Source organism: Phaenicophaeus curvirostris, chromosome 6, assembly GCF_032191515.1.
Source record: "Phaenicophaeus curvirostris isolate KB17595 chromosome 6, BPBGC_Pcur_1.0, whole genome shotgun sequence".
In the NCBI taxonomy this organism is placed as follows: Eukaryota; Metazoa; Chordata; class Aves; order Cuculiformes; family Cuculidae; genus Phaenicophaeus; species Phaenicophaeus curvirostris.
The window spans coordinates 5839150-5855632 of record NC_091397.1 but is presented as its reverse complement, the minus strand read 5'-3'; the positions used below and the strand labels follow the sequence as shown (position 1 = coordinate 5855632).

Below are 16483 nucleotides of genomic sequence, written 5' to 3'. Positions count from 1 at the left end.
TGTATCAAGCTGCTATGCATGGAAGAGCTGCCACAGCTCCATACCTCCTCCAGGGAGGATATCCCATTCACTCCAGAGACCAAGGCAAGGACATGTGGATACTTTTCCAGCCAAGGGAAGAGGGGTTGAGAAAAGTAACAGGGGTCCCCAAGCTCAGGGCAAGCTTCTTAGAGGACAGCAGCCTTGGACAAGGGCTGCTCCTGCCCAGATAGGATGCTCCTATATCGACTCTTGAGTGTGAACCCTAGGGCACACGTTAGCTTCAAAAAGGGGCCAAAAGCACAAACATAAAGGGGACAACTTGGACACACGATGCAGTGCACACACCCACCATCCACATTTTTGAGCCAAAGAGAGCGAAAACACCAACATATTCAAACAAAATTCTTTTATTGAAAGTGTAATGGAAATTTCTTCATATTGCTTTGATGAAATGAGAGACAGCAGCTGTAGACAAATATGCTTTTTTAATAAACAAATGCAAATGGATAAGGTAAAAATAAAGCATTTTTTTAACTTGTACCTTTAAGCAACGTAATCACAATATATACACAAAGAAAGCTAAAATAAAGCTATGTTGAAACCAAAGCGTTTCAATCAATACATTAGATAATTACAGATTGTGTCAATAAATACCCAGTTTATAAACTGTTTAACAGGCAACTTTTTACACAGATACAGAGAAGAAAAAAAAATTATATATTTACAATTCAGTGCCCGGGGGGGGGGATGAGGAAAAAGAATATTTTTTTTTGGCACCAACACAAATAAAAAGAATAAATTATAGAAAAAAAATCCACGAAGGCAGGAGTCTATCCTCATCATTAATTTTTTTAAAAAGTGTGTATATATATATAAAATATATGTATATATTTTATATATATAAATATATATATGCAGAGAAACATAGGAATGTTATAAAATATATTAGTGCCAATAAATACAGAACGGTACCAGACTTTCAACTGTCAGTATTTTTGATGCAGTCTGAAGGATAGAAACTACCACCTGGGAGATAACTGAAAGGGATTTTTCAGTCTAAAGAAACCATGACAACAACAAAAATAATAATAATTATATATATATCTCCAGGAAATCCTCCATCTGCCAGTAGTATTCCTACAGTTGCCCTCCTGCCCAGCGAGGAGGACCCCAGGATGATGCTTTACGGGAGGATGGGTGAGCGTGTGGCGAGCACCCGTCACAGCCATGGCAGGTCAGCTCCGCTTCCAAGACGAGCGGCTCAATACCAGAGAAGACGTACAATTAAATAGTAATAATTATAATGATTAAAAAAAAACCCCAAAAAACAACCCAGCTTTTGCTATATTTATATGCCACAAGTTTCTTAAATTGCCAACAGGTTTGCATGAGGTACCTGCGGAACAGCAGATACCAAACAACAACATCCCTGTTGCTGGGGGTATAAACAGTTCAGCCAATGGAAAAATCCTCAAACACAGATTTTGGGTATTTTTCCCCCTATCTGGGTGTCTCCTCATCCCCCACGGAGCTCCCACCAGCACCTGGCTCCTAGGGCAGCAGGGCTGGGATGCCAGAGCTTCTGCCTCCCCCTGATGCCAGTAATGCCAGGAATCGCTCCCATCAAGTCTCATTTTCCAAGGGGACAGAAAGCCTGTAGGTTTTAAAGTCCTTTTTTTTTTTCCCATACTGCTGGCATAGGCACTTAGTGTATCACTGATGTACAGATTTTATGTCTAGTTACATCTCGTGACCAAATACTGTCATGTTCTCAGAGTGATTTGAAAACAGCAAAAGGCCAGGAGGGCCCCCAATATCCTTCCTAAACACAACGATTTCTCTCATTTAAAAAAAAAACCCACAAAACAAAAGCCTTCAAGTTCTTCAGCTTTGTTTTTAGTTGTCATTTTTCCCCTTCCCTCTGAAACTGTACGCAAAGGATAAATAACTCAATAACCTTCATATCCGTCTGTATAACCCTATTTACCTATATTTTAAAAAACCAAAATACAGTAAAAACAGCCTCACACATTGGATTCTGGAGCTGTGATACCCTCGGCGTTGGGGAGTCCTAAGGAGCATTTGCTCAGCAGTGTGAGCACAGTGTTGCTGCTCTTGGCTCTGCTCTCCCAAAGCTCCCCCAGGGCTGCAAATGTCCTTCTCATTACACCTCCCATCGATGCTAATAGTTCCCCTGCATAATTCAGGCACCATAAGTGATTGTGAAAGATCTCATGGCCAAATCCTTAGGAAATTAAATAAATTAGAAAATAATTTATGATAAGGGTTTGAGGGTTTTTATCTGTTTAAATAGAGCTAGTTCGTGTTATTTATTGAATAGTTGAGAGCTTTGCTTGTTTTCTTTTCCCTAGCAGTACTCTAAATACCAGATACCATCATCATATCTACTAGAGGGCTGATAGCAACCAAAGTATTTTGCACCAGCATTTCCCCCCATGCCTCCCTTCCCACCCACTTGCACTCAGCTCTTTTAGAAATGCAAAGTGAAGACCAATTAGCCAACACCTTTCGGACTCAGAAAAACCCAGGATGTCTTTAGCATGGGTGCTGCCAAAGACCTTACTGCCCTTCCAGGTCATTGATAAACCACAGTGTTATTCACGTACTACAGGTAGAAAAAAAATAAATACAGATATATTATGCAAAAAAATATGATTGTACACATAATACATCTGAGGTATTACCAATTTAAATAAGGTTCCATGCTAGTTCAAGCTTCGGTGGCTAGTTAAATTCTGGAATTCGCAATAAATAGATGAAGAATGATTATGTATATAGTGTATGGATCTCTTCTGTAAACCTTGTCTGATTTAAACATAAGAGCGTGCTGGGTTACTCTTATGTAAACCACAAATTTTCACAATAAATAGAGCTTCAAAAAGTTGTCTTAAAAAGTTCCTGCAACGCTGAAACCTTTCTAGAAGGGGCTGCGTGTACGACTGGCAATGGTAGCGAGGAGTATTTCTCAACAGGTCTTTTCATACAAAACACAAGGAAATTCATACATGAAAGTCTTTCCCCCTCCCTCCCTTCCCCTCCCCACCCCACCATGAAAGTTTAGAAAGTTTTGCACAAACAGCGAGAGAACTGATTGTAGGTGCAGTATGTCAAAAGGTCCACATTCTATAAAGACCAAAAATAGTTTGTCTGCTTAGAAAGTCTTCTTTTCTTTGTTTTGTCCTCCTTATTTGTGAGTAGCACATCATCCTTTTGGTGAAAGTTTGCCTGTCAAACTGTTCTTCCTTTTTCCTTTCAGTTCACACAGGTGTTTCACACTTTCACTGTCTCCATCAGTGATGATTTAATGGCATCCTCCAAAAGTTGATTGTCTGTGAAAGGGGCTGGGGTTTCGGGGACGGATTCAGACAAACCGATGAGGGATTCCAAGAAACAGGAGCCCTGATCTCCAGCTTGTGGGAAGCCAGGGAAATTAGGCAACTGAAACTGTAGCGCTGAGAAGTTATCAAGGTTCTCGTACTCCTTTAAGGAGTTGTAAAGAGGTCCCAAGTTATAGTCTGAGAAGGACTGGAAGAAATCCAAGGAGTCAGAGGAAAGGCTGAGGTCAGCGTAGCTCTTGGAGCAGGGCTCAGCTGGGGACGAGGCGCAGCAGGACAGACCATCGCACCGCGCGTGGGCAGCATCTTCCATCAAACCTCCAGCATCCTGGTTGGCATTCTCATCCAGGCACTCGGAGAGGTGGGACAAGTGTCCAGGGACAGGCTTGGCCTCACTGCCATGGTCCTCAATGAAGAAGTCGGTGGAGTGAAAGCAGCTCAGGTCATCCTGGCCACGACCACTCTCTTCCTCGGCATCTGAGTCATTGAAGTGGAGGATGCGTGCCAGGCCATCATCATCCACATCTGACTGGGATTTGTCGTAGGGGAGGCTCTCATAGGGCTCCTCTAGGTCCTCGCTGGGGTGGGAAGAGATGGAGGAGTCCGTCATGTCACTGCTGCAGCTGTTCTCCCCCAAGGCCTCCAGGTCAGGGCTGAATTGGAAGGCAGGCGCCAGTGGCACGGCACGCTCCTCCAAAGAGCCCTTCCCCGGTGTACAACCCAAGGGTGGGAGCCGCTCCCGAAAAGGAAGCTCAGCCTCTGCTGCCTTCTCGCTGTTCTGCTGCTGCTTCTCCAGCTCCAGCTTCATTATGGTGTGGATGAAGTGGGTCTGCACCCGGGCCTGGTTGAACTCGATCCTGCCCTCGGTGTTGCCGCAGCCGTCCTTGGTGCAGCCACAGGGGAAGGAGGTGTGATCCATCTGGCAAAAGGAAAAGCAGAGGTGGAGGGTTAGGACCAAACCCGATGGCACAAAATCAAAACTGTCCATGGCTCACTCACCCTGAAAAACCAAGTAACAACTGAGGGGTTTAAAAGCAGACCAAAAAATATAATAATTTTAAAGGGTTGTCATAAAAAAATCGGATTTCAGTACAACTGAAGAAAGTTAAAAGGTTCCCAAAAAAGCAAAATATAACACTCCAAAAGGAGACATAAGGGAGCAAACATGAGTTTTTATATGTTGCATCACAATATTAAATACCTTGTCCGTATCATGAGCTCCAGCCCCTCACAAAGACAATTTGCTCAACAGACATCTGCGTCAGCTTTATGTCCCCGCTGGAGGGGGGCGGTGACACACACATGGAGCACCCACCTGCCTGCACACACCCCCTTACACCACCCTCAGCCTGCAACTGCAGCATCGAGAGAGCAAGCGGCACCTTGAATAGGGAATACAGCTCCCCAGACACAGCCAGGCAGGCACCCATAAAGATGAAATGAAAAATATAATAAGCTAGTTGAATATACAGGGATAACACTACTTTGCAGGTGGTCCACACAGCAAGCTCTGTGCTGACGCTGCGCTAACACTCCCATATTCACCTGAGCGTGCTGGGAGTTGAGATACACACCAAGAGAAAAGAAATAAAACCAGGGGGAGGAAGAGAAATGGCAGCAAGGAGCAAGAAGCTTGCATTTGCCAAGACATTCCCACGTGGCCCATTTCCACCAGGAGACCAAGCAGGCACGGGTCTCAGGGGGACAGATGTGGCGAGTGCATTCACACTGCAGGCTCAGGGACATCCCCACAGCTGCAATGTGTGAGCTGGGAAGCAGACACTTTTAAGCAGCATCTGCCTCACAGCCTGGGGAGCATCTCCCAAGAGCTTTTCCTGCCTGCTTTGCTCCAAGCACGTGGCAAGAGATGCATTTAAAAAGCTGCCCTAACACTATCCTGCTTGCTCTAAAGCCCCCCTGCTTTAACATACACATCAGCTGGAGCCACAGTGTTTCCCCCGTGCCAAGAAGTGAGGGCAGTACCTGACATTTAATGCCTGCCAAGCTGCAGCTGCAGGTCTCCGGGTCACAGACCTCCCGGCAGTCACAGCCACAGTCTTCCCGGGACAAGCGGATGTTGTGCAGCTCCCGCTTCTCCTCCTTGTCAATCTTCTTCACCCCCACAGCTTTCAGCAGCGCGCGTCTCTTCTTGGCAGGGTAGGGCTGGAGGAAGAAGCCATCTTCCAAGTCCATGTTACTGACGTCAATGTCATCATCGGAGATGTCATCAATGGTGAGCTGGTTGGCCTCCTCTGACTCCTTCGTGCCATTCATGGTTAGCTAAGGGCAAAAAATGATCAATGTATTAGGAACCTATTGGGAACACAGAGCCACCAGCACCCCTAGGTCAGGAGAGACAAGAAAGGAAAGATTTGCTACATGTGCTGGCCAACCCCAGGACCAAAATCTGTGTGAATCTTGTGTACCCCAAGTCCTGCAGACCTGACAGGTGGAGTTCAGAGACTTTTCCGCCACTTCTCAAAGGTAGAGAACTGAGCTGAAAATCCCACCCTGGAGCCTGTGGTTTTTGGAGGCTCAAACATGGGTAAGGACTGATGACCCCAGTTATCACAGAGGCTCCTACTTAAAAATAGGCATTGACTAACGACATCCACCCACTCCTCACCAACCCAGCCCCACACTCCTACCTACTCACCTTCCATTTCAATGCTTCCAACTTCTCCTCTTTTAATTTCTCTTCAAGTTTCTCCCGACGAACGTTTTCCTGCTCCTTAGAAAACTCTGCAAGTGTGAACTGCCGGGAGGAGCTGTGTTTGCTCACCATCCCCAGGGTACAGCCCCCACGACTAGGCACGCTCGTGAACCCCTGGCAGCGTGGGAAGTAAAACACAGTGACTCGGTCAAACTCCACATTGTTCTTCTTTAGTCGCTTGGATTTCTTCAGGATAGACGTGGCTAAATATGGGGGAGAAAAAAGCACAAAGTCAGTACTGCCATCCGGTAGATGGGACAGAAATATTACAAATAGGTTGTAAATACTACAAACAGGCAGGCCTTGTGAGTACTCTCTCAACAGGGACACAATGAGACAAGGTTACAACATCACTTGATGGCTTCTGGTGTTTTAGGATCTAATGCTTCAAAGGTGGGATGAGGATGGAGAGGAAACTATGCCAAGTCCTCATGCATCGGAGTCACTGATCAGATTCACCCAAAGAAACAGCTGCTGCTTCTCCTTCCTGCTTGACCTCCTCCAGGAAACATACATTTGCCTATTCTTCATGTCTAGCAGAGTATAATGAGCAAGCAACAAGCCATCCTACGTGTCTGTCTTGCTCTAAACCCAAGCACCCTACCCCACATTCAGGGGCTCACACGTCACTCCGAGTACACTGGAGCACCAACACTCCAGCGCTACGTGGCTCCAGTTTTTGCGGCAGGGCAGAAAATAGCCAAAACAGCTGTTTTTCTGGCACTTCCTTTCACCATCCACTGGGAGGAACTATGAATCTATAGTTTATTCTCAAGGGACTCATTTGAGAGCAGCTGCAGAGATGTTAATCTTTATGCAGGTGATCTCAGGGTAAACATGGCAATACATGACTCTGGTTTATCTTAAACTGCTGAAACACGCCACACACCATTTAAAGCGGGGCCTCTCCAGAGATAACTGGTTCTGCACATTTGCACGTGCAAGCATAGCAGATGGAGGTGGACTAATTAGCCAGGACAGTTTCAGAGTCAATGAGTTTCCACGAATGTAGCTGGCAGTAGAAAACCAAGTGAAATGCAGTGGTACTGGGTTACAGAGTTTCTTTTTCTGCTGTATTAGCATGCCAGGAACTAGAGTGAGCTACCCAAAGATTTGATATTGGGGATGTTCAGTCCCATTCTCTGCTGTTGTGGTGATGTCTCTGTTGCCACCACAGAGAATATGGGAAAAAAATAACCCAGAAAGGATGGGCGACTCACACAGAGCTGGAATTCGAGCCCCACTCTTTGGATGGCAGAGCCACCAGCAGCCCTACTACTGGAAGCCAACTGAAAGGACTGCCAAAAACCCAAGGGGCTCAGCTGGTTTGGTGGGCCCACAAAGCTGGGAAAGTGCAAGACTGGACAGTTAGCTGCACCCAGGTTTCTCATGACTTGCTTGCCAAAATATAGCATTTCGGTTTCATATGAGAAAAAAAAATAGGTGTTCACCCAGCTGTGTCAGCAGCTTCTGCTAAATAGCTGAGAGTTTCACACTGGGCTCTGCAGTCGCTTTGATGGTATCTTTACACTGTGTGTTGCATTTTCATAATAACCTTGACTCAATCTTCTAAAACATTAGGTCTTTATCAGAAGGGAGAGTTAACCACTGTGATCATCTATCGGCTGAGCTGCTGCACTTTGGCATTTGCTTCTCCCTCCCCGCACCCCCCACTTCTGAAATTGTTTTCCCATTCCTGACCCTTTTCCAATTGAGCCAGAGAATACAAAAAGTTCATTGTTTTGTCACAAAACCTGGGAAGACAAGCAAGAATGAGACTCTCTATTATTACAAGACTTCTAAAGCCTTTTCAGACCACTGCGTGTTTGTGTATGTCTGCTAAGTGGACCTTAACTGCTATATACAGTGGGTGTCCAGTATAATTTACTTGGCTGGACTATTTCTCCTCTACGGAGATATTCCTCTATTGTATTTTTTTATTTTTCCCTTCGCATGGGAGATAAAGGATTTTACAACCTTGTCTTCTGTGCATTTTCCTAAAAGCTCTCAAAACTGATATTGCTGGGAAAACAAACAAGGCATTTATCGGTACTAACAGCAGAGGCGATGTCAAACATGTCATGTTCTTTGGCAAAGTACCCAACTTATGTAGGAAACGGGTTCTGAAATGGTAATTACGCTACTGGTTAATAATTTTTTAAAAAACGTCATTATGGGTCTTTGCTGTCTGTTTAGTTGTTGCCTAAGTAATACCTTGACAGGGCATTCAGGGAAGGTGAGATGGTCCTACAGCACTGACTTGGAGGCACCTACGTGTCTCTACACACCCAGGTCTTTGGGTTTCTCTTCCTGGAAACCTGGGCTTCAGCAAAAATGTTATAATGGAATGATAAATGCTGGGAGGAAGGGCTGACAAGACTACTTTGAGGATAGTGGTTGATTATAAAACCAAGATAAATTGGTATAATGACAGGGATCTGCTCTTACAGCAGCATCCAAGGTGTGCTCCGGGGGCAGTCCCTATACAGGCAGAGGTGACCACCCAGACCCTGGACAGAGATGACTACACATCACTACACTACAAGAAAACCCACGCGTGGGCATGTGTGATCCCAGGAAAGATACTGCCAGAGATACTCACGGGTGAAGCTAGACATTAAAGCAGAACTAGGCTTGGGTTCTCCACGGGAGCTCTCCTCATCCGACTCCCAGCCTGAGGATGCTGAAGAGGAGAGGGGGGAGCAGGAGGAGGAGGAGCAGTAGGTGCTGTCATCGCCCACCTCTTCGTACTTCCTTTTCAATACCCCACTCATGGTGATGCAGTAATTTTCATATGACTGGAAAACAAAGGGGAAAAGCAATATAAAGCAAGGGAAACACTGGCAATTTCTGTTGACAAGCAGGACAGCTTTAACCCCCAGCGAGACTTCTCCACCAGGTACACCTGGCCATGCAAGTTTGATTACCAAAACGTGCTTTCTCCCCAAACCCCACACTTTACTACCTTGGCTGTGCACACCTGCTGAATTTCTCTCTCATTTCATGATGCTGCAGAAAAACTGACTATTGCAGACAACAAACTGTCCTGAAACCAATTCAATCAACACAAATGTTATCAAACAATAAGTATTACATTTTGTTTACTAATTCTTTTATGTTCAACTCCTTACTCAGATCGCTTTCTATGCAGTTACAGCTTTAACGTCTTGCTAATTACAAAAATAAGCCAGTTTGCAGAGAACAATCTGCTGGCATGATTTACTTGCTACAGCCCCCTGGGGAAACAGACTTATTAAATGAAGCACTGAAATACAAATATATCAACTGTGAAGAACAGCCCTTCTCCTCACGGTGCCTTTCATAGTCAGTCCTCCATTCAATAAGCTATTCTTGTTTAGGCTGGGTTATGTATCAAGCATAGTAGCAATTAAAAACAAGGCAGCTAATTAAAAACAAAGGAGCTCTGTACTTGCCTAGACTCCTGAATTTCCTACATGCTTTTCTCCTGCTCGTCTTAAAGAAAGAAAAAAAAAAACCCACAAAAAACCCCTTTGTTGCATCTTTTAACCTTTGCTTTTATAAAGCTTGTGGGGTTTTTGCTTCATGAAACTGCACAAGTGCTACACTTCGCCTGCAATCGGCTAATGGATATCAGAGCCCACTTAACCTGGGATGCTCTTGCATAGAGGATGGACTGTTTCTCCTTTTAGACACTAACAACACCATACCAGGTACTCCTGCTTCTGCAAAAGTCACTGCCAGCTTACTTAGAAGCCAGTGAACTGTATCGAAAGCTGAGAACTAGGTTGCTGCCAGTGAAGTAACTTACTTTGACCCCATCCCAGCAGGCTATAAGGCACAGCCACAGTGGGAGAGACGCAGCACCAGCCCAGAAACTCCCCTCCAGCAGGGAGGGGAGAGCAGACCAAGGCGGGATGCTAGCAGCCACCTTGGTGCTACAATAAAACCAGAGGCAATACACAAAACCTAAAGCATCCCTAAATCGCAGATGATACTGCGACAGACACATATGGCCCTGGGATGGTGAAAGTGCAGATACGGGGGTGCCAGACACCCAGTCCCCGTACCCTCCCACCAGCTGAAACTCCTCCAACCAGCCAAATTTGCTCTTTGTAACCATAGCACTTTCGCACCCTCTTTTGCATGTCTGAAGTTAATGTAAGGTTCCTGAAAAAGAAAAAAAAAACACCGAATTCACCCTCCTAAGAGCCCTGAGCAGGCAGCATAGAAGCCACACCAACTTCAAAACCTCCTAAAGCTGGGATTTTCAGTATCTCGGCAGTGCCACATGGTAATACATCGCAGAACAGGAGCACATGTGACGCCTTCAAAGCCCTGTACCAGCTCTCATTAATTATGTTTACCAACAGCTTCCCAGGAGACAACAGTCCCCTAAAAGGTCAAAAAAATCCCTGGATGAAGCAGTTCCTCAGCCTGAAGAAGTTAATCATTCACTACAACATGCACCTATGGGGCCAGTGCATTTCCCACATGCCCCCCAAAGCTGGGGGCCAGGAAGAGTCAGTCCCCTCCATCCCTCCTCCTCCTTCTTCTCAGCAGCCACAGAGCTGCAGGTGGTTTTGCCACTGAGGGGGTTGTTGGTTTGTTTTTTTGTTTTTTTTTGCTTTAATCCAAAACAGATGGGGAGAAGGTGGGTTTGGCTACTCTCCAGCCCCAGCAGCACATGTCCTACCTAACACCTGGATTAACCCCTTCCCTGCCCACATCCCAGCAAAGCAAAGCTTGCAGGCAGCCAGGACACCCAAACCAACTACCTGATTGCATTTATAAACCTTTTATTTTCATTGGTTTTACTTTTGTGCCTCTGTCTCAACTTTGCTTTAAGAAACAACCAGGAGCAAGGAAACCCTCCAAATCTATGGCAGGGGTTAGAATGAAAGCATGGGTGGCAGCTGGAGACTAGCTCATCCCAGCTGACCCATTGTCCACACAGAGCAGCCAACAACTTTGCAAGAAAATCCCACACGTGGCTTGAAAGAGCATCAGTTTGTGTTGCAAAGTAACCACTCAATGCTCCAAAAGATACCTCTGATATTGCCGGTGGAGGATGTCATTGTCTACCCAAGGGAGGGAGAAACCAGCTCCCCCAAAAGCCTGTAGGATAGATGTCCAACAGCAAACACCCTTGGAGATGCGATGTTATGGAATCATTAAGGTTGGAAAAGACCTCTAAGATCATCAAGTCCAACTGTCAGCCCAATGCCACTGAAGGGTGGTGGTGCAGCCAAGGTCACGCTGCTGAAACAGGGATAACTCTCAGGTTTGGTCCCCCAAAAAACCCATCACGTAGCATCCATTTCTACCAGGATTTACCTGGTCTGCAAGTCTCAGAGAAGTGAGAAGGTGGACATCATGATGCTGCAGAGCAGTGTGGCTTTGATGCTCAGGTCACCTGCAAACCCAACAGTGCCCATCAGGAATCCCACTGCCTCCCCCAAACCACATGGCAAGAAAAAGTGTTTTCCGCAAGTAAGCTAATCAAATCAACACAGACACCAAGCCAGAGCCAAGGCAAGCTGTGTATGAGACGGTGCAACTTTATTTATTTATTATTTTGAATGCTATCATCACTGATTAGCCACGTCTGGCAGAAGGATGAAGGGAGGTGCGTGCATCTCCCATCTAGGAGAACAAGCCAAATGCATAGGAAAAACCCAAACCTCTGGCATGCTGTCTTATTCAAAACACTTACTGTTTTGTTGATGCAATGTAGGTGTCATGCAAACATGATTCTCAATTAATGTGAAAAAGCTGGTGAACCTGTTGCCCACCAGCCAAAACACATTAATTTTCCCCTGTAACAGCTGCAGCATTTTCCAGGTCAAGCTTTCAAATCCTTCTCAGGAGCTATAGGCAAGGTAGTGGGGCTGCACCCATCAGTTCCTTCTTGAAATCACCCCCAAAAAATCCTCCAGACAGGATTTTCGACGTCAAAGCAGAGACGATCCTCTCCTCCCCTCCTCACCCAGGCACTTGGGAGCAAAATTCACGCCAGCATCTTGAAGCCTGCCTTGAAAGCCATGTCGCCGAAACCACTGGCTGCTCAGCCAAAAAAACCCAGAGGCCAATTCAGACACAGCAAGGGTATTTTAATTGCAGTAACTCTGCAAGTAATCTTAAATCCACATTGATGTCTTACATAGAAGTCACAAAAACGTGCACAGCAGCATGAAATAAAAAAACCAACCCATTTCTCTGTGCTTGCTATTGCAAATCTCCTCAGGCACCACTGAGCCCAGGATTTTACCACCTTCTCCTTCCCCACCCCCCCCTTTTTTTTTTACATAACCTGAAATAAAATAATCCTATCTTCCTTTTAGTTGCCAAAAAAGACATTCTGTTCTTGGCTAAGACTTCTTACTCATCTATTTTACTGAAAACAGCTTTTGGAACAAGTACATAATGCAATGGATCAAACCCGCAGGAATTCCACTCTGGCACCAGAACTCCCACTATCCTGGGAATACTTTCTAACAAATATTTAGCCCAGATGTGCATTCCTTTCTTTTTCTCTCCCTCCTTCCCTCCTTATTTTTTTTTTAAAAAAGCATTAAAATTGGGGCAAGGAGGAGTGGGTGGGGGTGGCTGTCTAGTTGGGGGGAAGGGAACTGAATCTGCAAAGTCCCATTTCTGGTGCCCAGCAAGTCGCAGGGTAAAGCCCTAATACACTGGAATGCGAGGAATTAATGTTTTAACTATCCTCCTCTTGGACGACGTCTCAACAGTAAATAGTTTGAGTAATTTAGATTTAAGAAGGTTTGGCATTTGCTTAGCCAAGTGCAGAGGAAGGTAATGAAAACCCCTACCAGTGTCCAGTAAGTTTATTCAGAAAAGACAGCACAAAGAGGCATCGTGGCTTTGCACACAAGTACACGGAGAAGATGTTTCAGGGTTATATTTTGGGGCTGTGTATGTGCTTTGCACCAGGCAGGCAAACACCACAGTGCCAGGAAGGCAAAGGAGACTTCTCCCAGTAAGTCCAGCAGCTGCATTTGCTTGCAGCACAACTCCCAGGGTACTGCAGGAGAACACCTACGAGCAAGGATATTTTAAATTTTGAGGTTTCTGTTGATGAAGCATCCTAAAGAATGGAAGGATCCGAAATCTGTGCATGGGCTGTTCCTAAAGAATGGAAGGATCCCAAGTCTGTGCACAGGCTATTGAAAGCAAACTTTCTTCTGCAAAGCCATTTGGGTGAAAACAAAAAACCCTCAATTTTCAGTGCAACGCACTAAAGGCATTTATTTTCCAGTGACTTTTTGAGTTGGTTTGCTGACTTTACAAGCACAGCGATGTGCCTGCAGCCTGGGAGGCCAAGGTGGACTCTTCCTGGCACACAAGGACAAGGGATCAGGCACCGGGAGCAAGTTAACAACTCTGTTGAGCCATGAGTCAGAGAGGCTCCCGCTCCCTCCCCCAGAGCCACAGTGGCTGTGCAGGTCTAGCAGGAGTAAATATTAGTTTAAAAAACACCACCGCATATTTTAGCCAGGTATGGCTCCAAACACGTCTGGCAGAGCAAACCTGGGGGAGTTTTTGGGGTCGGTGTTTATTTGCAAGCTGCTGTTTATTGCGGGTCAGGCAAACTTGGTGTGAGCACCGCCAAAAACTGGTGTGGAGCTGAGCTTCCCGTTTATTTACCCCAGATATTTGATGTCTAACAAGCAGGGGTGATTCCAGTAATGCCTCTGGGTTACTTAATAATCACTGCGCTATCAACATTGTTTCATTGCTCATTCATTTAACTATTTTAATTCTTTGCATATTTACTTAAGTGGTTTCCCCAGCGCTGCTGTGACAGCTTCCACAATGACACCACTTCCCAATTTCGGGGCTGACTGGGGCCAAGGTGAGCAGGATCATCCCATCAGGACCCTCCAGGGGATGGTCCCGTGCATGTTCCCAGCCATGCAAGCTGTGCTTTCCAGTTCAGACCAGATTATTTTCACCCAGCTGGGTCTAAGGTTTCATAACCTTGCTCTGGTTAAAAATAGCCTCTGCCTTCTATGCAACAGCAAAATCCAAAGTACCCCGTGCTGCCGAGCAGGAGCATGAATCAGTTTGTAGCACCAGGAGTTTATTCTTCTGCCAGAGGCTGAACAGGCAAAACGCCTTCCCTGGGAAAAGCATCAGAAGCGCTTACTCCATCTACTAATTTTCTGAAGGCTACAAAGAAAAAAAGGGGTTTCAGATTTTTCCATCGAGCCCTTATTTCTCACTGACAGCTTGAAAGGTAAATAAGAAACATTACCAAATACATTAAAGGTCATCTGACACTGCCCAAACGAAACGAGGTTCGAATGTACTCGGCGCAGATTGTGCTGTAATAAATATGAAAACAGCGAAGTGTGCTTTGTCTAGGAAAATCCTCTATTTGATTACACCTCATGAATAATTCACACCAGGTTTCCATAGTTGTCCTCCTGTAGGTACACGCTGTGCATTACCTTGCCTGCTATATATATACACACGCATTTCCTGCGCTGAATTATTAAAGGCTTGCCAGGAGCTGCAGAGTCTCTCCGCGTGGAGAACAAACGCGCCATCCCGAAAATAACCCACCCCTCATCAACCTTGATGGGCCTCATCTGCAAGCTGCAGAGGGAGAGGAAAACTGGAATACCATAGGAAAAAAATTATATATAAAAAAAAAAACTTATATATATATCCTGTGTATATATATATATCTCCCATATATATCTCTCTCTCTCCCATATTATTCCATTATATATATATATATAATGGAATATATAATAGAATATATAGAATATATAGAATATATAGAATATATAGAATATATAATATAGAATATATAATGAGTGCTGACGAGTTCACTGCAACAAATGAGAAGACTCTGAGATTTGTAAATGGCCCTGAGGGTTTTCTATCCATCCCACCGAGCTGTTGTCATTACAGATGTGAGTAAGGCAAGGCTGTTTTAGGAAAGGGATGTCACCTACGCGTCAGCTTCTTCCTACGGTGACATTATGTAACTCAGAGGTGACAGACACTTCAGAGGATGCCGGGGGGGTCGCCAAAAAAATATACAATGAGAAAACTCAGTTTGGGGGGGGGGGGTGTGATTTTTTTTTTTTTCTCGTTGAAGAGAAGCAGTAAAAGATCCGATTTTTTTTGTTTCAGGAGTCGGCAGGGGGGGACACCCGCTCCCTGTCCCTCGGTCCATCCGTGCGCTGGTCGGTAGGTGTTGCTGTAGCGACGGGAAAGCATCCCCAGCCGGGAGGATTTGGGGAAGAGCGAGCAGGCAAAGGCTGTCCCCCCCCGCCCCCCACTCAGCCCCCCCCCCCAGCCTTTCTTTCAACATCAGAAAACTGGAACCCAGCCGTAAAGATGGAGCAGAGCCTTAACCGACGGGGGGAAAACTCTGCGCTCCTAAAAGAAGCGTAAAGCGCAGGGATTTCTGGCGACGGGAGAGGGCGAGGGAGCAGGAAAGCTCCCCCCGAGGAGCAGGAAAGCTCCCCCCGAGGAGCAGCCCCAGCCCCGCTCGCCCCCGGGCGGCAGCAGCGCGGCCGGACGGCGCCGGGGAAGCCGCCCGGGACCCCGCACCGGCCCCGGGGCACCGGGACGGGCTGCGAGCGGGACCCCGCGGCGGGTAAAAAGCGCAGACACGGTTCTCAACCAGGTTCTACCAGGAGAGCAAAGCGCCGAGCCGGCTCGCTCCGAAGCGGACCCCGGCACGGGCAGGTACCGACCCGGCTCGCTCCGAAGCGGACCCCGCGAGGGGCAAGCACCGACCCGGCTCCGAAGCAGGTTCCACCAGGTGCCCGCTCCGAGCCGACCCCCGCGAGGGGCGAGCGCCGACCGAGCCGGCTCTCGAGCCCGTTCTGCCCGGAGCAAGCGCCGCCCCGTGTCGCCCCGAGCCGGACCCCGGGCTGGCCCCGAGCCGGAGCGGCAGCCGCAGTGCGGGCCGGCGGCTCCCCAGCCTCCCCAGCCCCGTGGGTACCTGCGGCGCTGTCGGCTCCGGCGCTGCCTGGCGCGGCGGCTCCCGCTCTGCCGCTGCCGGGGCTGACGCCGCGCTGCCCTTTTTCGTCAGTGGAAAACTCCGGGCTCTGACGCAGACGGTGACAGGCGCGGGGCCGCCCGCCCGCCCGGCTTCCTGCTCACCCCCTTCGCCTCCTCCTCCTCCTCCTCCGCCCCCGGGCGGGGCGTTGAGTCAGGACCGAGGGGACGCCCCAACCGCCGCCCCCCCGCCCCGCCCGGCGCTGGGACACGGGACAGCGGGAGGGGAACTGCGGGGGACCCGCAGGCGCAGCCTGGAGAGCACCGGGGGCCGGGACCCGGTGGGGGGCTGGGACCCACAGGGGGCTTGGGACCCTCAGGGGGCTTGGGACTCACAGGGGCTTGAGACCCACAGGGGGCTTGGGACTCACATGGGGTTTGGGACCCAGAGGGGGCTTGGGACCCACAAGGG

The 16483-nt window shown here is 47.4% G+C and overlaps 1 protein-coding gene across 1 annotated transcript; it reads right to left on the bottom strand.

The window, feature by feature from the left end:
* Positions 1-373: 373 nt before the first annotated feature.
* CSRNP1 (cysteine and serine rich nuclear protein 1) lies at positions 374-16160 on the bottom strand. Its single transcript, XM_069859254.1, has 5 exons — positions 16016-16160; positions 8654-8849; positions 5995-6254; positions 5322-5618; positions 374-4257 (listed from the first exon to the last, which is right to left on the bottom strand). Exons 2-5 carry the CDS (start codon positions 8823-8825, stop codon positions 3274-3276), a joined length of 1713 nt encoding a protein of 570 aa, XP_069715355.1. The 5' UTR covers positions 8826-8849; positions 16016-16160; the 3' UTR covers positions 374-3273.
* Between the last annotated feature and the right edge of the window lie 323 nt (positions 16161-16483).

Coding starts and splice junctions, on each gene's coding strand:
- CSRNP1 (XM_069859254.1), bottom strand. CDS start 8,825: ATGAGTGGGGTATTGAAAAGGAAGTACGAAGAGGTGGGCGATGACAGC. Junction 6,255..8,653: donor TTTAATGTCTAGCTTCACCC/GTGAGTATCTCT, acceptor CCCCATATTTAG/CCACGTCTATCCTGAAGAAA. Junction 4,258..5,321: donor TGGCAGGCATTAAATGTCAG/GTACTGCCCTCA, acceptor TCCTTTTGCCAG/ATGGATCACACCTCCTTCCC.